Source organism: Chanodichthys erythropterus, chromosome 4 (assembly GCF_024489055.1).
Source record: "Chanodichthys erythropterus isolate Z2021 chromosome 4, ASM2448905v1, whole genome shotgun sequence".
Lineage (NCBI taxonomy): Eukaryota > Metazoa > Chordata > Actinopteri > Cypriniformes > Xenocyprididae > Chanodichthys > Chanodichthys erythropterus.
Genome location: NC_090224.1, coordinates 3,910,022 through 3,933,404, shown reverse-complemented (window position 1 = coordinate 3,933,404; position 23,383 = coordinate 3,910,022). Strand labels below are relative to the sequence as shown.

General features: G+C 37.8%; 1 protein-coding gene across 14 annotated transcripts in view; it reads right to left on the bottom strand.

Annotated features, from left to right (window-relative positions):
- The window catches only part of fryl (furry homolog, like), a 114,800-nt gene that overhangs the window by 63,553 nt on the left and 27,864 nt on the right, over positions 1-23,383 (bottom strand). For 5 of the 14 annotated variants that reach the window (XM_067383706.1, XM_067383707.1, XM_067383710.1 and 2 more), the window contains exon 1: positions 22,188-22,867. The exons of 6 other annotated variants lie outside the window; for them this stretch is intronic. In XM_067383706.1, coding sequence (XP_067239807.1) covers positions 22,188-22,395 — 208 coding nt within the window. In that variant the 5' untranslated portion in view covers positions 22,396-22,867. Of the gene's footprint in view, positions 1-5,723; positions 6,221-22,187; positions 22,868-23,383 lie in introns of those variants that run through there. 3 more of the 14 variants (XM_067383712.1, XM_067383720.1, XM_067383711.1) reach the window with 2 other exon arrangements.

Genomic DNA, 23,383 nt, shown 5'->3' with positions numbered 1-23,383 from the left:
TACTTATAATGCGTTACCCCCAACACTGATAATGACACACACACAAAAAAAAGGAAGTCATAAGAGCAATTTGCTCAAAAGATCAAAATTAAGCCAACTATATATTTTAGGTCAAAGCTACCTAAAAAAAAAAAAAAAAAAAAGCACATTAACCTTACCTAATATTTTGCCGTACTTTTTGTTTTCACAATTGAAATTATTTAGCAAATAATTTCTTTCAACGCATTGTGGATGTTTTGGTTTCATAAGCTAAAAATAAATTAAATAAGATAATAATAACTTGCTCAAAAATAAACCCAGACAATTCTAAACTAATTTAGTATGTATCTGGGAGTTTTATGTCTACAAAACACAAAATTTACCTGTGCTCCTCAGGGAAACTAGTCCCATTCAAATATGGCTTTAATTGGGTAAGTGAGATACAAACACAGTCACACACACATGAATATGATTTCCAGGAGAGTCATGTGGACGCGGTCTGTCTAAGAGAGAGCAGGCAGATCACACACAGAGATCAAATAAATTGAATGACATCATCATCTGCACAGACAGCAGCTATCACTGGTCTTGATACACTTACTCACTGCAGTGTGTGACGGTGTGCTTGACGCAGTTTAGGTTTTAAAGACTGGGCTCGAGAATGAAAAGTTACTGCATCATCACAGGTGAGGCCAGAGCAACCTGCACGCCACATACACACAAAGACTGTTGTACATTTTTTTGCTCCAAATTGTGAAGATGTATACAGTGTGTATTAGGGCTGCACGATGTATCGTTTTTGCAGCGAAATCGCGATGTGCACATACACGGTTTAAAATGCACGTTGATTCTCAGATTAATTGCAAAGTTTGACCATCATACAATGAAAGTTTATCATTTCAACGTGTTTTAGGTCTTGTCAGTTTAAACATCCAAGTGATTTTTAAACCATTTGAGCGCATGGAGACGCGAAACAGAACTCAATTCTGAACGTGCAGCTGTTTTAAGTGCGCGCACCCAGAGCCATGCAGATGCACGTGAACACCGCATGCAGTTCTCTTCCACGTCTATTTGTGCCTGAACGGACACATACATGCAAAAAAATGGTTAAAATGCATGTAAAAGATTGCCTATCCTCGTAAACACAATGGATTATGGCTTAGGTGAACTAAACAATTGAGAAAGAAAACCGGCTATGTAACAGTATTTTGGATCCATGCATTCGGTCTTAAAGTGACAGAAGCCCCTGCTGCTTTCTGTGTCATGAATGTTTATCAAACAACAAAAGACAAAGAGAAAAATCACTTTTGTAGTTTTAACACAGATTAATTATATTTAATTTATATATAGTGAAGACTATGCAGTGTTTTTTTACTTAATTGATTATTCAATTTCTGTACTGTTAGACTTACATGAAATATATAAAGCACTGATTATTTAAAGGTGCCATCGAATGAAAAATTTAATTTACCTTGGCATAGTTAAATAACAAGAGTTCAGTACATGGAAATGACATACAGTGAGTTTTAAACACCATTGTTTCCTCCTTCTTATATAAATCTCATTTGTTTAAACAACCTCCGAGGAACAGGCGAATCTCAACATAACACCGACTGTTATGTAACTAAATGTTCTAAATGTTTCGTTGGCATGTTGCTAATGTACTGTTAAATGTGGTTAAAGTTACCATCTTTCTTACTGTATTCACGGAGACAAGAGCCGTCGTTATTTTCATTTTTTAACACTTGCAGTCTGTATAATTCATAAACAACTTCATTCTTTATAAATCTCTCCAACAGTGTGTAATGTTAGCTTTAGCCACGGAGCACAGCCTCAAACTCATTCAGAATCAAATGTAAACATTCAAATAAATACCATACTTACGCGATTAGACATGTTGCATGATGAACACTTTGTAAAGATACATTTTGAGGGTTATATTAGCTGTGTAAACTTTGTTTATGCTGTTCAAGGCAAGCGCGAGCGTGGGGGAGCACGAGCAATTAAAGGGCCAGCAGCCTGAATCGGCGCATTTATAATGATGCCCCAAAATAGGCAGTTAAAAAAAAAAATAAAAAAAAAATCTATAAATCTAATGTCAGTTTTTTTTTCCAATCGTGCAGCCCTAGTGTGTATACTGTATTCTGCACTCCACACGACCAAATTAATCTAAAGTACAAGAATGCAAATACAGGAAAATGAATGCTTGTCCAATGCACTGCGCTGTACATATTTAACCTGCATTCTTGCACTAATGCAGTCATAAACACTCAACAGGGAGAAAGAGTTACCTTCAAATGTCTGCCATCATATCCCATTAAACCAGACGTGTTATGATTCAGGTAGTTAGCTATAAACATGTAAATCCCCAACATTTTTATATGATTGCTGCTTTTCTCACCACAGTGGTAGTCATAGTGAACTTTCAGCCATTGACCTCCACTTATTCACCATGGTAAGAATGAATAATGCATGAATATATCCACACAAAATAAAATGACCAAAAATAGCACATTTTCTAGGGCTAACCAACATAAATAATGACTTATTTATAAAAAATATTTCTGAACTAATTATACATAATTGTTCATTTTACAAAAATAGTGTTTAAAGAACAACATTTAGTGAAAAATTTTGGTAATTTTCACCTTGTGCTACTAGTTTTGATTAGATACATCACATCCATTCAGGTGGTCACATATGGTCTTGCCGCAAAAGTTCAAATATTTAAAATAGAGATGCAACGTTATATCAACCACCGATATTAATTGGCCATCAAGCATATCGGCTATAGCGTGAAATAGGCCGATATAACAAACAGATTATTAATTAACTGCATGAAGGCACTGAGTTGTATAATGTCTGTTGCATGATCAATCATTCTTCTCTGGGAAAAATAATTAAATAATTGCTAAAATTAAATCTGTACAAAATACAAAAGGGCTCAACAATAAGGACTGCACGACGTGAACGACGCTTGGGACAACTGATGGAACGGTCACTGTCCCGATTAGGCCAGTGGTGCATCTTCATGAAACTTTATTCTTGTCATGTGTTTTTAAGCTTTGCTAATTTTAATATTCAAGCGGAAGACGACGCAAAAGAAAACTCATTTGTACTCACTGTGTGAGAAGTTTTGTGTGCACACATCCAAAGTGTTCGCCTGGAAAGCAGTGTCTTAGACACCACACAAATACTGAATCAAGTTCTCTTTCACTTCTTCTAAATCACAAAAAAATGACATCAAAATGCCCATCTTGGCAAGTATCCTTGTAAACATAGTTAAGTCTTAAATTAATGTAAAGTTGTATATTGGACCTGTGCAGCTCTTAAAGTGACAGCAGCCTAATATTCCTGCTCCGCTGCCGTTTTGTTTTAATGTTAATCAAACAACAACAAAATAAATAAAAAAAAAATAAATAATAATAATAATAATAAAAAAAATAATAAAAAAAATCGCTCACTACTCTTGACTGTTAACTTTTGTAACTTTAATAAGGATAAATGTATATTTAATTTTTACAATGAAGAAACCTCAAGTCAGACAAAAATTCCAGTGGAAATGAATGACTTCCACTCTGTTGTTTGTAAGAGATAGTGGACAGTTGGCTTTACTTCGTCATTGACAGTAGTACAGTAGCGGCCCTCGTGGAAACACAGAGAATGCAACAGAAATGTATGTGTTCTGACACATTCTGTATGCAAAATAAATAAATAAAAAAATGCAGCCGTTTCAACTGAAACTTTTCCCTATTTTCTCCATGGTGGGCTTCCACCTGCTTCATGCATGGTGGAGTGTAAAGGAGCTGTGTTTGTGTATTTGAAAGAGGCAGAGATTAATCTGCTTTGCAGGAATAATGTTGACACTTTATTAGAGCCAGTGTCTCAACATGCCCAGATTCCACCAATCGAGTCTATCTGCAGACCTACATATAACACACATTTCACCTGCAGTTTACTCTGTTTAGTAACTGTTATTTGGAGACAAAGTTATGTCTTTGACTTCTAACCAGAGATGGGCAGTGGGATGATTGGAAGAGTCTACTGACTCAGTTGGATGTTGCCAGCTCTTGAAACTAGGTCTCGCTCCTCATTGTTTGAACAGAGAGGCCCAACGCACAGGAATTGGCAACAACACACAAGACTGGAGAGAGGAGGGAGCGAAAGCGGGAGAGACTTACTGCATGCCAATCCGAGTGACATTTCTCCAACAATGCTGGACGTTACTAGCTGATGTACTTAACCCTAGTCAACAGTGACCAACAGAACTCTACATCATAAAATGAAGCATCTGCATTTTATAAAACAAAAGCTCACAAAAAGGACTGATGGATTGCTTGGGCATCTGTGTGTGATTCAAAGTGGGAAAACTGCGTGTTCATAACAGACACAAAGTGAAAAAAAAAAAATTGAAAAAAAAACTGGCAACGTTAGGGATAAAATAAACTAAAAATTAATAAAAATGAAAATTCTAAAATAAAAAGAACTAAAATAAAACTGAGAAGTGCGTGTTCATAGCAGGTGCAAAGTGAAAAAAATAATTTTAGAGATAAAATAAACTAAAAATAATAAAATAAAATGAAAATTATGCTACATTGAGAACTGTGTGTTCATAATAGAGGCAAAGTGGAAAAATTAAAGTCTAATTTCATTAATAAAATAAAATGAAATATTTAGAATAGCCTATAACTAATGTGATTGTGCAAATCATTATATTTAATTCCAAAAACAATAATCTGATTTCACAATAATCAAATTTATGACTTTGCAGACATACTAAACATGTAGGTCTAATTCTCTAATATTCTCATAATACAAAACTCGTATACAAATCAAATCTCAATAGGTCCAGTAGACTCTAGTAAAGTCCTAAAAACAAACAAAACAAAATATATACCCAGGAAATACATTAGGTGCCTATGTATGCATATAGATGTTTGTGTGTCTATATCATTATGTGTGTATGAATACGATCGCATTGCTCTTTTTCTCCATTGGGACTGCTAATGTTTCCTTTCATTGATCAGACTCTTCACTGGCTCTTCTACCATTATCCTACACGTAGCTTCCTACGCGGTCAGCCCATCATCATGTGAAACCCAAGACCTTCAAAGAGGACCTCAGATGAAGGGAGGACAGAGAACAAGGTGAAGAACCTGGCGAGGAGCAAGAGACAATGACGGAGCCACAGTGCACAACTCAAGAGTCAGCAGTCGCACACACACACACACACACACACACACACACACACACACACACACACACACACACACACACACACACACACACACACACACACACACACACACACACACACACACACACACACACACACACACACACACACACACACACACACACACAATTGGGAAGTGCCTTTGGACCCAAGAAAAAATGTGAATGGTGTTTGACCACATCAAGTGGTACAGCTCAAGCTACACGTTGAAAAAGGTCAAAACATATCATTGACCCTGTAAAATGTTTGTTGACCCATCCTTTAAGTCAATTATGTGCTCCGCTCCAATCACGCAACTCAAAAGCGAACCTAATTTCAGGTACTAGCAACATTCACCAACATCGATCCGCACTAATCTGCATCTATGCAGAAAGGAGGGTGCGTATGCGGGCCTGTCGCAGCATTTTTAAGGAACCATCATGCACGTATATCCTGGACTATATACGCAAAAGCTGGACACTTCATCTTCATAAAGCACACAGTGTATTCATCAGTGTGTGTTACTCACAGTTCCCACTCCAGGACTTGAGCAGAGACTTGATACTGATCTCAAAGAACACAGAATCCTGCAGACTCAGCATGACGCCACCAGAGGACTGTGGGTAAAAAGAAGGCACTGGTTTCTCCAGCCAGTCCCGCTGGCTCTGTGCTCCAAACGTCCGTCACACTCACCCGCGCATCCCGTCTCGCCTGCAGGCAGGCAAAGTTTCAGTCTCTGCCTGGGCTTGTGAAGAAGCGCATGCTGCTGAACGCGCACCGACACACGTGTGTGTGTACATACACACACACTCTCAGATCAGCTGCGGGGCTCTGAGAGGCCCATAAGGATCCAGCAGAGTGGAAGCACCTCAGTAAGATGAACTGCGGCAAGAAAATCAACAAAAACCAGACTAAGTTGTGTCCTCAGACAGCATGCGGCAGTATCATCCGCTCCGTCCAGCCTGAAATGCAGCACGGGGAAACTTTGTTCCGGGAATGTGTGAGTGTCTGAGTGAAAGAGGGAATGGTGAGGATGGCCTCTCAGCAGAGAGTAGCAACGCTCTCTCGCTCGCGTAACTCTTCCTGTCTGCGCTGGGTCCTAGAGCCCAGCGGATAAACAGCCGCTCTCATTCACTCACTACTGGCTCTCTCTCTCAATCTCCCTCCCTCTCTTATTCTCTTGCTCTGTGAAGAGAGTGTTTGTTTCAATGGCAGAATATAAGGAGGGGAGGGTGATGTCATCAGCACGCTGCTAGCCCGCTCTGGATCCACTCCAGCGCTTCAAATACATGTCATTACGACTCCCGCCTTGCTCTTTCTCATTCTCTCCTCTCTTTCTCCATCCTTTTCCTCAGAGGCTTGTGAAAAAGCACACTTCCTGTTTGTCACCACCAACTGCAGTAAAGTGAGAGAGGGAGGGACAAAGAGAGAGAGACTGGAATCTAGAGGGGGTGTGTGAGACAGAGGTGATGTAGGTACCATTGACTCAAACACTACGGCTGAAAAGCAGTATATGGAAGGAAACAAGGCACAGCCGATGTGTACTAACAATCCTTCAACACGCCACTGATTAAAATCTTTGTTTGGCAATCTCTACAGCTCACTTTACTGTGTTTTAGATAAAGACATAATGTTATGGTGCCTGGAAACCAGTCTGAACCTTAAGGACAAGGGTTCCCGAATGTTACCCGTTTGGTAAACCCAGACCCGCAGTACTTAACAGAACACCCGAACTGTTATCCGACAGCAACACTAATTTAATTCCGTACCCGACCCAACCCATTTGACAAAGGCTGCGATCCGAACCGCACCCGCACTAAATCTAGTACATCAGGTAGTAATAAAAATTATTTATTTTCTCATGTAACACAAGCAATCAAACCAACATTATGCATTCAGAGTTGAAAAATAGACACACAGCCTAACATGGTAATAATTAAAAGAAAAAAAAAAAAGATGAGAATGTGCATCTGTCGTGTAAACAATATAAAACTTTCTTCCCATACAGGCTATTTTGAACAAATGTGTATAATTCTGCACATTTGTTCAAATCACACCACAGGCTATACAGATGCTTAGAGGTCTCCATAAATTAAAAAGAACATATAACCAAATATGAGCCTTTACTGTCATAATATCAGTGATATTTCAGCGGATTTCACTCTGCATTTAAATGCAGCTGTCCATCCTGAAACTCTGCAGTGTAGGCTATACGTGGCCGTTGGTCCTCATGAAAAAATAAAACCTATTCAAATTACAAATAGATATACAGAAAGCGAGCAAAGAGCACTCCCTTAATGACTGAAGCTGTCAATCACTTCAGCTGCAGCGTGCAAAGACTTTTCTCAACACTGTAAATCACGTTGTAATTAGAAACATTTGGCGTTCTTTAGACTACACAGCGTGAACACAAATAAGCCCGGGACCCATATGAAAGCAGCTGCCTACCAGTGGGTCCCGAATTGAGTCAAAATAGTCTTGGGTATTGGACCTGCAGTCTGCCCGTGGCCGCGCCAATTGTTTCCCGACCTGCACCGAGAACGCAAATGACCACGTAAATGTTTTTCCACCAGTTAAATTGAATATTAGCAGTTGCCCACGTGCAGGACTCTGCCTGGATGGGAGGCCTCCTGGGAAAACTAGGTTGTTAGTGAGGCCAGCAGGGGGTGCTCACCCTGAGGTCTGTGTGGGTCCTAACGCCCCAGTATAGTGACAGGGACACAGTACTGTAACAAGCACCGTCCTTCGGATAAGACATTTGATAATTACGATTTGATGAAGACATATCACTATTTTAGTTTTACTTCAATTAATTGTGTAGCCCCATTTGTTCATTTTAATGTTTAATTTGGTTTAATTAATTATTAGCTTTTCAACAACTCTCAAATCCCCTGCAGTTCCCTTGCAAATCAATTTGGGAAACCATGCTTTAGTGGTTCCTTCATTCACAAAACGACTGGGCACTTTTACAATAAGTTTCAGACGCAGCTTACATAGCTATGTTTGTCAGTAAGACGGCAATTAAACATCCAGTTCCACTCCAAAAAGGAAACTGCTCGTCTAAAAATACTGGAATTTTCCCCCAAGTTCAAAAAGTATACATTACGCAGGCGTGTGACTGCTTGGAAAAATCATACCCCTGCAATTTACATTGACGCACTGACATCCACACACACAGCTGGAGTGAGCGATGCCTGACCTATGAGGTAACCGATGCCCTGCTTGCAGAAGAGGGTGCGGCAGTCCGGGTCTATTAATTGAAGAATGAGAGAGCAGCACTGAGAGATCAGACAGACAGAGCTGACTCACATCCTGATCTTACATGACATGGTTAAAACAAATAGTGTAAGCTAATCATACTTTCACAATAACACAATTTCATTAAAAAAAAAACAAAAAAAAAAAAACATTATATAGCTATCATGATGGACAAAACTGACTGCTTTGTTTTTGCACTGCTACCTGAGCTGGGCGATACACTAAATTCTCACAATATACTTGCATTGATTTTGGTGCCAGTAGAAAATTATGCAACACTGTGAATATCTCTATGCTTTCAATGATTTTTTTTATGGGGTCATTTTGTTCTAATTTAAATTAGATTATTTCTCATGACTCATGAGCAAAAGTGTGCTAAGACAGGTTTTACTAACTGTGATTTAAACTTCAGTAGCAACATTTAAAACAAAAAATTACAAGAGTTGAGTGATACATTTTTGTGAATCAGTTCAAACAATTTCAATGAATCAATGCAAAACTGATTCAACAATTCCTTTGCATCATCACCTTAAAATGTCTCCATGTTTCACATTTCAAATGTCTCGTCCATGTTACATACTATTATTCAAATGTTGAAGTGCAAAATAAACATAATAACCCTGGTTATCGTTATATTGGCGATATAAAATGGAAATAAGTGAAACATCCATCCAACAGCATGGAACTCGTGTTATTGTTAACTAACAAATATTGTTTAAGCTAAATAACAATTATAAAAATTATACACCATTTTCAAAAATCGAAATAAAGCTAACATAAAAAATATAACTTGGATGAAAAAGTGAAATAAACAAATAAAAAGCTGAATAGAAATATTAAAAAACAGAAACTAACAAAATGTCTAAAGCACATTACATAATTACTAAAACTTAAAATTAAAATGAAAACTGAAAATATAAAAATGAAAGCTAACTTAAATAGTAACAAATACTATAAGAGGATTAAAATAATGCTAAAATACCACTGCAGTACACAGTAATACTAATAAATGCATTTTTTTAGAACTCTGAATTGCAATTTAGATCCATTCAAGAGCAGTTCAATGAAGAATAAGGTCATCTATAAGCAGAACCTCTGCAACCTGCATTTCCCAGAGCCACTTCTATGATGTGCCATATGGGACAACAGTGAAAAAACAGACTGAAACTGATACCAGATATCGGCGCTTTCGGCACAGTTTCAATCATGATCCAGTTATGAGACAGCAGTACCGAATTGTGTCATTAGCACCACATTGTGTAAAGGTAATGTAAGGTAGTTGGCGATACCCAGTTAAAAAAAAAAAGTCCTTGCCTCCAAAGCCCCGTCACCTCCGTTCATAAAGACATTAGTGCATGACATCATCTGACCAGAGGCCTGAGACGAGATAAAAGAGTGCACACAAACAGATTCCACTGATACCACTCACAATCTCTCTTTCTCTCCCTCCCCCCATATCTCTTTCTCTCTATCCGTCTCCTTCACCCGCTCTCTCCATCACTTGACTGTCCCTCCCTGCTGGAGTTATGCAAAGCGAGAAGGCAGCATTGTAAACAAACACTGGGTACAAAAGCCCGTATTGTGTCTGCAGCGCAGGGTTTCCACTCACACACAAACATAAACATACGCACATGCACAAACAAACACATTATATGCAGTTATTCTCATGGATACGCTTATCAGAATTGCTCCAATATCCTGGCTGAATGAGTAAAAGATTTCATACAAGTGAGAAATCAAAAGACCAAAGAGACTTGTAAAATCTCAGAAGGTCAGTTCTCGGTTTTCCATTTCCACACAATCTTATAGACTTTAAATCTGTGGTGCTGAGAGTCAGGAAAAACTGATCGGAATGTTTGTTTTAAAAACTTCCTGTGAAAGTGACCTCACTGTCTATCTGATCTGAGAACAGGTGAATGACGGCAGAACATGGCAATGCAACAAGAATGCTGCGTGACATTAAAGTAATGCTCATTCCAACTAATAGCCTACTATCGGTTTTTGTCCCTCTGCATTAACAAAGCAGCGTATCTCTTCACTTTTGTGTAAGCTAGGTTTGCGAATTGGCTGTTCCTGCATGCACCACACCCAGTTAAATAAGTCAGTCCAGAATCACATGATGGCCAAAGACTGCCATCTCTCTCTTTCTCTCAAACAAACACACAGTTTAGGGTAAACAGTAGGATCCTGCTCAACACAGCAGGAATGCTGATCTATTGTCAACAGGGTGCGACTGTTACCAAGTACTTTAATATACAGAAAAACCATGCGGTGTCAAACAACTCTTCTGATCAAGATCATAAATATATCCATTCAAACAAACCCTAGACTTACAGTAACTGATTCTGAACCACATATGATTCTAATCAAATATCAGATTTACAGTAGCTAAAGCAATTTCTGATTCAGATCAGAAAGACAAACTCAAACCCCATCCCAGGTATACCTTAACTAAACCAGATTCTGATCCAGATCAGAAATATACTCAATAGGGCTGGGCGATGTATCGAATGCTTTTGTCACGCGCATTTCTTCAGTAAAGCCGGTTCCCTGATTACCGCTAAATCGCCATCACCTGCTTTCAAATGAAGCGGCATTTAATAGACAGAGCCGTAGTTCACTGATAAGACACGCAATATCGCGTTCAATATCGATATGTATCGCCGTCGATATTGAACGCGATATTGCGTGCCTTATCAGTGAACTACGGCTCTGTCTATTAAATGCCGCTTCATTTGAAAGCAGGTGATGGCGATTTAGCGGTAATCAGGGAACCGGCTTTACTGAAGAAATGCGCGTGACAAAAGCATTCGATACATCGCCCAGCCCTAATACTCAAACTGCATCCCAGTTGTACAATAACTACAATAACTAAAGATCACAATTCTCCCACGATTCTGAACAGACAACTATACAAAAGAATGTATTATAGAAGTTCTGACAAAATGTTAATTGCTGCAGTCTATTTAAAATGTTTAATTAATTTAAATGAATTATTAAAACAAAATCGGATTGAATGAACAATTCAATGACTGACTTATAAATACTTCACTTGTATTAATTACTGGATGAATCAGTGTTTTTTAGTCACTTTTCGCCACCTACTGGTGTTACAATGAAATGGTTACAATCAATTAATACAATTTTTATTTGAAGCGTCAAGTTACTTTCAAAAGGTGATTTGGTCCATTTTGATCACTACCTTAGACATAAGTGTTTATATCTAAACGACAAACTTTTATGTTATTTACATAATACTGTGTTGTTTGTGAAGCAGTTTCATACCTATACATGACAACTGCTCTCTCTGTGCAGTGCAAATGCAGGTTTGAATGTTCAAATGTAATTTTGTCAAAGGTTTAAAAGGTTAGTTCACTAGTTCACATGTTTTGTCATTAATTATTCACCCTCATGTTGTTTCAAACACTGATAGCTTCTGACCTCCCTATACAAAACAATGTCATAACCAATTTCAAGGCCCAGAAAGGTAGTAAAGACATCATTAAAATAGTCCATGAGACTACAGTGGTTCAACCTTAATGTTATAAAGTGGGAAGATTATTTTGTGCGCAAAAACAAAATAAAAATAACGACTTCATTCAACAATTTCTTCTCTTCCCTGTCGGTCTCCTATGCTGTTGAAATTGTACACACAGTGTAGCGCTTCCTGGTTCTATGTCAGCTCTCGGATTTCATCAAAAATATCTTAAATATCTTTTTTTATTTGTGTTCTGAAGATGAACGAAGGTCTTATGGGTTTGGAACAACATGAGGGTGGGTACTCAATGACAGAAATTTCATTTTTGGGTGAACTAACCCTTTAAAAGACAGTTGAATCGTTGTCATTTAGGAATAAGTGAGTGTTTGAATCAACATTGAAATATTTTAATGATTAATTGTGTAGCTCTACTACACCATATTTTGATCCAGATCAGAAACACATCAACACAAACTCAACCCCAGACATACAGTATCTAAACCAGATTCTGCTCTAGATCAACAAAATTCATCCTCATTTAAATCTAATGCATAAAGGCAAGATAAAACAGGCACTCTGTTCAGAGATCAACTGCTGATGTTTCAGGAGAGCACAAACGGTAAGTGCTTTTGGACCGTGAGCAGGGCATACGCTGACAGACAGACAGTCTGTGAAGGCCCTTCAATCCCCTGAGGCCACAGTGAGAGTGCATTTCCTGTACTGTGAATTATAGCACCCAGCATAGGGAAAAGGAAAGCCAAAAAAGGAACAAGGTGGAGAGAGGATAAGTGATGAAGAGGGAAAAAAAAAAGAGAGGGATGAGGAAAAAAGAGAGACCGATCAATATGAACAGTTATTCAATCTGAGGTTATACTATGTGCTGAAGGTTCTAGTGGAAGGCAGTGCAAAAAAGGTTCCCTTGTGTAAAACTGCATCACCCATGATGCAAAGTGCAGACAACAAAGAAAAGACAGCTGGGCAAAAAAGCTACAGCATGAACATGAACCTATCCAGGCTTATTATCGTCTGAGACATTTCCTTGTTAAAGATCTTAACAAGTTTATGTTGGTTTACTAGAGGTGAAATGAATCCCTTGGCAAACAGTACAATTCCTGTAAGGAACAATTCAATGTTCAGATGTTGTAATTGAAGGTCATCTTATGTGTAATGATGCCTATGAAAATAAACTGTGTAATTAAAAGTGTATGAATTGTAAGGTGTCCATTTGAGTAATGTACTTAGCACAGACACCAAATTAAATTTTTCATAAATGAAAATGAGGTAGTGATACAGTCAATGGTATCAGTGGGTTGTACTGTTGGTCTACATTGCTCTCTCTGGTCAAAATGTCTATCCAAACCTGTGATCACAGTATGCGGACACAGGATTGCGGGTATTGTGCATATTTTTACTCATTCTCGCAAGTTTTGCCCTTATAATGCAGGAAATTCCCGCAAAAATTTATACACTATTGCTTGTGGGCTGAATGAGGAAATTGATCCACACTGATGATCAGAACATTTCACTATTTTTTTTGTGAGACTTAATTTCACAAATATCGACAAGAGATTCTCTTTCTTTCAAAATGCACAAATGACATCACATAATCACATCGCGTCTGTACAAGCGAGCAGCACACTGCGTTACAGGACCTTCCCTCACGTTTTGGGAGAGAACTGTCACTTGCCCAATCGGGCCAGAGATGCATCGTTACTAAAGTTTATCATTTGCAAGACATGCCATTTCAATCCATTCAGAACTCCCGTGCTCTCTGAGACCCTGTTTACACTAGTGCGTTTTCGTTTTAAAACGCATAAGTCTTGCCACGGTTACGGCTGTTGTTGACCAGTCTTTGGAAAACGCTGCAGAGCCCGTTTTAGCTCCGTTTTGCAAACGGAGACTTTTGAAAAGAATGGCGTGGTTGCCCGCGTTCGCTCTGCGTATCCTTGACGACCGTGTAAACAATAACATGGAAACTGAACTGCAATCTTTGCTGGCTTTATTGTAATTTTTAGCAGCCATTGTGCAGTTAAACACTTTTTTTTTTTCATACTGCAGCTGCCTATACGCAAGTGGCAACTGTTTACACTTGTACGCACATGCCCAGTGTGCATTAACAGTCATGTGACGTGTTTTTGGCCATGTAGTGTAGACGGAGATTGTTTCTGAAACACTGGAAATGCCAGTGTAGATGAGGATCGTTTTCATTTTAAAGCGGCGTTTTAAAACAAAATTGCACTAGTGTAAACGGGGCCTTAGAGACGGTATTCTGTGAATTCATATCCAGAACGCCAACTGATATAAAGTCACCTGTCAAACTGGTCATGGCTTATAAAATGCACAAAATTATGTCAAAATGCCCATCTCAGTGAGTGTCCTCGTATCATTGATTTTAATCAAAAAAAAAACAATAAAAAAAAAAAAAAAACACGAAAATCACTCATTGCTCTTCACAGAATAACTTCAGTAGCTTTAATCTGTATTTAATTTATACAATCAAACATTTGATTTAATTGCTGTAGTATTGCTGTACCTGAATGTTAGACCTATCTGAAAACTCTATTAACTCTATTAACTTCAACATGTTGCCAAACCTGATTTTGCCACAAAAGTACATTGTTTTCGAGTATTCATGAATTAGCACTAAAGTCTGCGCATGAACTGCTGGGTGTTTAGAAGTCAGTCCCAAACTAAAACATTTTAGCTGAATCACAACACCATATCAGCAGCGCAAGCTAAAGACCGCAGGACACTACACACCTTGCCAAGCACAAGCGCACCTGTCAGCACCAAAGCAACAAACACACACTCCGCAGAGAAAGAGACATTATTGCAAAGTGGTGAAACCCAGTGTGTTCAGAGAGAGAGAGAGAGAGAGGGACAGTGGGCGTGCTAGCCTAACATTTCCACTGATCGCACCTCTGAGTCAGCAGAGACACTCACACACATCAGCACCAGATCTCCATAACACCCTCCATCCCAAAAACTGACAAAACACGGCTAAATACAGTATGCTGAGTCATGAGAGAGAAAGAAAGAACAAACAAAAAGAAACAAAGGAAGGAAAGAAGGACAAAAGAGACACGCAAGAAAAGAACGAGAAAATTAAAGAAAATGAAGAATGAACAAGGAAAGAAACAAAAACAAGTGAGACCAAACGGATGAAAGTAGGAACAAATGAAGGAAGGAATGAGCAAAAGTAAAACAAGAAAACGAGAGAAAAACAGCAATGAACGGACAAACGAAAGCAAGCAAAAGAACAAATAAGTGAAAGGGGAGCAAATGAAAGAAGGGAAGAGTGAACTAACATATGACATTAAAAAAATTAACAATCAAATGAAAGAGGGCTAATGAACGAAAGGGAGCAAAAGAGAAAGCAAACAAATATGTGAAATGAAAGAAAAAAAATCAAAAGGAATGATCAAAAAAAATAAATAAATAAATAAAATCAAAAAAGGAAAAGTGAATTTCCCTAAAGGGAATGAATAATATATAAAGAGAAAGTAAAATGTGAAAAAATAACAAGAAAGTGAAAGAAATAAAGCAGCACTGAAAAAAACAAATAAACACAAAGCAACAGAACAAATGAATAAAAGGGAGTGAAAGAGCAAACAATCAAAAGGGAGTGCAAGAGTGAAAGACAAAATGAAAGGAGGGAGATAAATACAATCCAGCGCTGATGAAAGTTTTTATATTTTGTCAGCTTTGTCAACTACAGTGTTTAACTTTATGAACTGTTGTGTGGCCTGTTTTTAACTTGAATTTCTGCTCTTCCAGTCCTGATTATGAATCACATGCCTGAAAGAAAACACCACATGCACAAACACTCACTTTTCCAAGATAAACTTCCATTGTAGTTTAATGAAGTGAAGTCTGATCACATGACTGCGGTGATAGAGAGATGTAGAGAGAGGAGGTGTGTGGCTGAAGTACTACTGTGTCTGTTTGAGTGTGTGATCAAAGATTCCAGCCCTGCAAAGCCCTTGAGGGGACCAATATTAGACATAAACATACTGCAGAGTCGCCATATCTTTCCTCTTCCTGCATACGGCTCATGTGCACACAGCAACATCACGAGCAGAAACAGAAACAGAAGCACAATCAAAACACCCATAATATTAGCAGCAGCAGAAGAGCACTGAACAGGGCAGTTGTGATTGTGTCTGTAAAGCTGCTTTACAGGTGAAGAAACAGGTTGAGCTGGGGACGGCCACTACCTAACCAAACAGAAAATGCTAAACCAAAGAAAAATATATGGTAATGCTGACTTATTCAAAATCCATTCATTCAAAGTGATTAATGAAAATATGCTTCTACAGCTTTAGGGTTCAACTACAGGTGGTTAAAGGGTTAGTTCATCCAAAAATGAAAATTCTGTCATTAATTACTCAACATCTAGTTCCACACCCGTGCTTCGTTCATCTTACATCATGGTACAATAATCAGAGGTGATTGTGTAACAACTAATTCAATAAAATTGTTAATGAAAATGACTGACAAAGCCACCATTTCAAAATCAATTATCAGGACTTTGCACTGTGCAGAGAACTTGTATTCTCAATTTTCAAAACAGCTCATCCTGACAGCAAGTGATTAAATACTGTAGTCATTAAACTGCAAATACTTTGTGTGTGTGTGTGTGTGTGTGTGTGTGTGTGTGTGTGTGTGTGTGTGTGTGTGTGTGTACATAAAAATGCAGCACCACAGAAAGGGAGTGTATTATGATTAAAACAATAATCACTGTTAAACATCCAATTTAAGTTTTAAATAACCAAAATGAAACTTGAAATCCTAAATGCAACTTAATTATGTATTTATAGAACAGTCATTTACAATAAAAAAATGAAAAATAACTAGTCAACACCTTTTTATGTTTAGTTATTTTAACTGTTTTTACATTAATTTCCTAAATTGATAAATTACTGTAAATTGTACATTTTTAAATTTTACATTTTGGCGTCAGTAGTTTTTTTTTTTTTTTGAAATAAATACTTTTAAAAGACAGTAAAGAGACTTAAAGACATTTATAGTGTTACAAAGGATTTCAACTTTCTATTCATCAAAAAAAAAAATCAGTTTCCACAAAAATATTAGCAGCACAACTTTATTTTAATATTTGTAATAAAAAACAAATTCTTAAGCAGTAAATTAGCATATTAGAATTACACTGAAGACGAGTAATGGCTGCTTTGTCATCACTGGAATAAATTACATTTTACAATATATTATAGTAGAAAACAGTTGTTAAATTTTATGATACTTCACAGTATTACTTTTTTTTACTGTATTTTTGATCAAATAGATGCAGCTCTGGTGTTCATAAGAAACTTCTTAAAAAAAAAATTCTTCAAATCCTACCAACACCAAACATATAAACGGTAGTATATATATTTATTTTCACATTTTTTGAAGGGCAGCATTAAGAAAGCTGCAGAACATCAAATATTAATTCAACAGATTAAGTGATACTGAATTTCAGCCCTATTTACTTTGAAAAATATAGGGAACTCAGGTACATGAACATGTCCTGGCAGGAACATTACCCAAATCCTCGCCTGAACACTCAAGACTCATCAATTTGGAGAGATCAAGGTGTGGTTTGGTTGCAATGTAAACACAGACTAACACACACACACACAGAATACTACCTCTGTATTTTCATTTATCAACACACACTGAGAATCTCAGCCTTCGAAGGATACAGGGAGAAGAAAAAAAACCTTTTAGTCCAGTTTGAACTAGTGTTTTCCATCATATTTGAATGCGTGGTGGACAATTTGCATTTTGAATGCAGAGTCACATGCAGTGATGCAACATCACACTCCCCACACTGTTTTCCTGTAGCCAAGAAGCTGACATACCAAGAAGAGTGGTCGTAGCTGGATTAGCCATGAATGACACACAAAGATCCTCATGTATCCCCACATGACCCTGAAGGGGAGGCATTTCAATACATTTATGGTCACAAATGCATTCATCTTCTTCCTGCAGCCAAGTTATGAGAGCATAAACAAACACAGTCTTCCCTGATTAAATGCAGCACTGTAGGACAACTTAACTATCAGTTCTCTTCACAGGAGAAACAACTTCCCTTTCAACACAGGCCGGGTCTAGGGTCAACCTTGATTTCTCTTCTAGTAAATCAGCCGACATAGCTCAAAATGTCAAAATGAAACAACACTGGCAATTTTACTTCATAATCTGATAGATGTCCAAATTAAACAGGATATGTGACGGGAAAAAAGATAGGGTGTGACTTTCTCCATTGGGAATTGACTAGATGAAAGAACCATGAAAAGTTGTCTATATATGACATGGTGGTTGGTGGGAAGAGCTTGGTTACAGCTGCATTTAGATGAAAGATAAGTCTATATTTCTTTAGAATAGTATGCAACAATGAATCATGTATAACATGATTTGAAATGCTGTAGGGATGTGCATGAGTACTCGAACGTGACAGCAATAAGCGATCATGAAAACCTTTATTAATTTAAAAGAATTAGGGCTGCAGCTATCGATTCTTTTTGTAATTGATTAATCTAGCACTTAATCGATCGATTAATCGAATATTTTTTTTTAACAACCAAAACAAATAATGCATAGTGAAAATTATGTGGCTGTAAAATGATCAAGCATTTGGCTTTTATTTCAAAAAAAAAAAACAGAGGTATTGATTCCAACTCCAACATTTGGCTCCAAAACTAAGCCTTTTAATTGCAATTTTTTACCCATTTAGTGTTTATAAGTGCCAGTGCCAACAATTATATAACAATACAGTTAAGTCAACTTACTGTAAAACATGTATAACATGTAAAACTATGAATACAAACTTAAATAGTAAAGGCCATTTGGCCTTAGTTTTGTCGTCTTAATACAACATTACAAAAAAAGGATTGCACCTTCTGCAAATTACCCACCTGAGAACAAAAACACATGCCGTGTGTGAGGAAGAGTGACGCCCCAGTCAGACCAGTTGCTTCATTGCAGTTTGGTACGGCAGAAATAGCCTACATACAATCATTTTCAATAGAACGGTGCATTTGGCTTGCATCACTTGCATTGCGGTGCATTTTAGGTGAAGCATCGGTTCAAAAAAATCGCGTCACAACATCACGTCCCTGTGTATACAGTGAATGCATGCTGAAATTATTGTTGCGTGGCTACATAAAAAGTTTAAGCATATGTGATGCATTGCTGCGATTGGTCTGACTGGTGCGTGAGAGAGACGAGGGTGCATGCGTGTGTGTGTGAAGGGGTTCTTTTTTTTAGGCTATACTCTCTTACAATTAAACGTGAATACGTTTACTACTTAAAAACATCAAAGCTAAACATCATATCTATCTTTACTCTCCGCCATCGCGCCAACTAAATTCAAAATGTCATGCTCTATGGTGTGCTTCCTGAACACTGAACAACGGTCCGTGTGAATCAGATCCCTGCGTGTATAGTGCGCGTCATAGGAATTTAACGAGGCTTCGAGGCAGAGTTTTTGCCTCGAGGAATTTTTGTAATCGAGTTAATCGAGTAACTCGATGAATCGTTTCAGCCCTAAAAAGAATTATCATTTTCATTTTTTCTGATTGTTTATTGCACCATTTTGGGGCGGTACCTGAGGTCTGATTGGTTAGCATTAGGATAGCATACCTTTCAAACGGGCGAAATAAAGTGAAACTATGGATTTGAAAGCGTGTAGTGATGCCTGGAATCACTTTGATCATGAAAATACAGTTAAATGCAAGATGTGAAACATCAATGCGCCATATAGCCCACATAACATTATAATGAGAACACTATTGTAATAGAATGTTGTAAATTCTTTGTGATTTATTTTCCAGTGTTTCCGCATTGTTGTTACAGGAAAAGCGCATCCACAACGGGAGTTACACATTCAGACGAACATGGTCAAGTTCACATGTGCATCCACATCCTTTTGTGCAGATTTGAATTGTAATATCACTTTTTTGTTGTATATATCTGATTAATCTCATACAGGATGCGTGTGGTTGAGCTTATTAAAACGCTTAGCAAATCCGGTTAAGTCAAGTCTGACGTCACGCGGCAGCGCTTCCGGCTCAAAACGCTCTATCTCATACCACAAGAAAAACAACAAACGGTGCTAATATACACACACAATGTGGTGTAATACTACTAAAAAAAAATTATAATCATAACCAAAATTCCAGATGGCCAGACAGTGATTCATCTTTAATAAATCGTTAAAATATTAACATCTGTGATGCTGTGAGCACAGAAACTGTTGTGTAGACTGTAAGCATTTAAAATGTTTAACTTTTTAAAATGTTTGAAGTTTAATATGAATAAATAACGCTCATAAATGGCCGTCAATGACATTCTCAAGTGAAACGAGTTGAGGCTTGGACCCAGAAATGGCGTTCCTTACGTCACGACTTAAGCGGATAGCTTCAGTTTACCAGTGTTCAGTAACTTTTCAGTTTCAGCTCAGGTGCAACACTCAACATTATTGACTATGATTGGGTTATCTGAGACAGTCATATTTCTTTTAGATGTTTCTTTTTGAAAAACATTGATGATAGTATTAATAATCTACCAATGTTATTTTTCTCCTCATATTTTGTCAACAATGTTTAAATTTAATGACAATGATTAAAATCGTTTCTCATCATGGCTTTATGCAGGGATGTCTGGAATCATATGATAAAGTAGATGAAAATACAGTTACGTGCAAGTTGAGCAGCCAATCTGCCATATACATATTTTTATAATGAGAACAGTAGAATGTTGTGAATTCTTTGTGCTTTAGTTCCCCGTGTTTTAGCGCGTGGTTACAGGAAGAGCGCATCCACAAGGGGAGTTACACATTTAGACAAAGTAAATAACTTAGTTCAAATTCACTTGTGCAGATACAAGTTGTAATGTTACGTTTATGTTGCGTATTAGGGTATCTGATTAATCTCATATAGGATGTGCAAGTTTCAGTTAAGTGGTGTTCATTCACTCTTCAACTTCACCTCATGCAGCTATTTTTTTTTTTTCCTCAAAAACAATGATACATAATTGATAATCTAGCAGTGTTATATTTCTAGTCTTATTTTCATATTTGGATATACATATTGTCATTTTTATTTGTCAACAAATTTTCATAACAGTGTTTTAATTAAAATATTTTCATTATAGCTATCAGCACTTGAAATGAAAAATTTTAACTGTACTGTATTTCTCAAGTTAGCAACACCTAGACATCAATACTAATCTACAAACATTGCTGTTCAAAAGTTTGGGGTCAGTAAGATTTTAATGTTTTTGAAAGAAGTCTCAAATGCTCAACAGAGTTGCCTTTAATTGATTAAACATTTTGTTGCAATTTAAAATAACGTTTTTTTAATTGAATATATACTACTTTTTTTTTTAAGTGTTTTTCATCCTCTGATGGCAAATCTGAATTTTTACGGTCACATGATCCTTCAGACATCATTAATATTCTGATTTGGTGCTAAATAAACATTTCCTATTATTATCAATGTTGAAAACAGCTGTGCTATTTATTATTTTTGTGCAAAAATATTTTGGGTTTTAAGATTTTTTTTAAGGAATATAAACATCAAAAGAAAAGCATTTATTTGTAGTATAAATCTTCAAAAAGTAATGATATGGTGACTTCATGCATAACATTATTTTAAGTCTTGCTGTCATAGCTCAGGATTGGGAATTGAAACTAACAATGACTCACATTGACACATACATCATTGTAGTCATGTTGTAAAAAACAAAAAAAAACAAAAAAAACACTACCATGTTTCTGTGCCAGTAAAGTCAGTGTGATGAAATTAAGAAATAATGCAGTCATGAAATTTAACACTCAGTTATCTAGATCTCCCTGCTTCAGATCAATTTGGATGCAAAAAAAAAAAAAAAAAGGACAGAATAATGGGGATATAAATAGCAGCATTTTACTTTCTTTCTGCATTTGTAATGCTTGAAACATTTCCAATAGTATTCAATTTTGATTTTGATTTCAATTTTCTATTTTTGATTTTGTACAAACTCTTTTATATAATTCTCAACTAATTCAACTTAAGACTTTGCAAACGGTTTGGTTACACAAAGCATTTGCTTGTTCTCTCTTGTCTGTGATTAATCTTATATCAGAGTCCAACTATAAACAAAAAGTGCAAACAAACACACCTCGTGCACACACCTCCTAATCAAACAGTCCTCTCTTTACTAGAGTTAGAACCATGTTTGAAATACCCATCCCTTCATCTTTACTGTTGGTACCTTTGGCACGATGTCGTTGAAGACGGACAGCCGGTCGGCTGGTTGGAGTGGATCCGTCATATTCCTCCTCATTGGCCTGCGAAACCAGCCGTTTCATCCTCAGCAAGCGAGGGCCCGTCTCCCTCGGCCAAACTCCCCCCGCGTCCGTCGCCGGCAGTCCGCCGTCCCCGGAGATGACCGTGGGAACGAGGCTCTTGAGGAATTCCATGTTTGCACAGTGACACTTTCACTCCAGGCGCCTGTGCGGGTGCACAGTGACGGCCCTGCCGCCCACCATCACCTCTGAGAAATCAGGCCGTCTGTGACTGGACAGACGACTGTAGAAAGTCTCCACCCAGGCAAAACCACAGCTTGTCAAACTCTGACTTCACTGCAGGTTCCTCTTTGTCATGTCAGTTAAAACCAAGTGTCTATATACACAGCCACCCAGATGAAGTGCATATGATCTCTTGTCGTGATACAGAAGCTGTTGGTGGTAGATCCAAGACGACAAAACCTGGAATGAGGTACAAGCGAGCACCTGTAGATCCAGCCGCTGTGTTCTTCAACCTGCCCGTACTCCACATGCCACAGGCCAGCTGTGAGTACTTCTCAAAAATGAAACCCAAAGTTCACTTGAGCTTTTACACAGCGAGAGACCAACCTTACTACCTGTCTGTTCATGCAGGATAGACTGAACACTTTGATGTGGTGATAGTAGGTGGAGCCATTCAGCTAGAGTGCATTATCTGGGCGGAGCCAGGACGTGTCAAACGGGAGATAACGAACGCCTGGGAGAGCGGCCAATCAAAACACAGCAGCTAACAACCACGCCCAGACATCTCTCCTTTCTTAAGGAAGGGAGGGAGGGAGGAAGACTCATCCGTCTGTGATGGCGAGGGAGTGCATAACAAAAAATGAGAAGGCGTGGCATCTGGCAGTGTGCTGCTGTGCTCTGATAAGTTTTATCCGGTTTTAAACCTTTTAGAGCTGCTCTTCACACCCCCTTCTCTCACACACATACGCACTATCTATAACTTCCCTTACATATTTCCCTTAAAAAAAAAAAAAAATAGCTCAGAAGGCATGCTGTCAAACAGACAAAGTGTCTCACACCCACGCACACTGACTGCTGGTTTCACTTCCAGTTTGCAGCAGGGCAGTGGGTGAACTAGTTTATGTGGCATGTTTGATCTGCTTGATGGCTCACCAATACA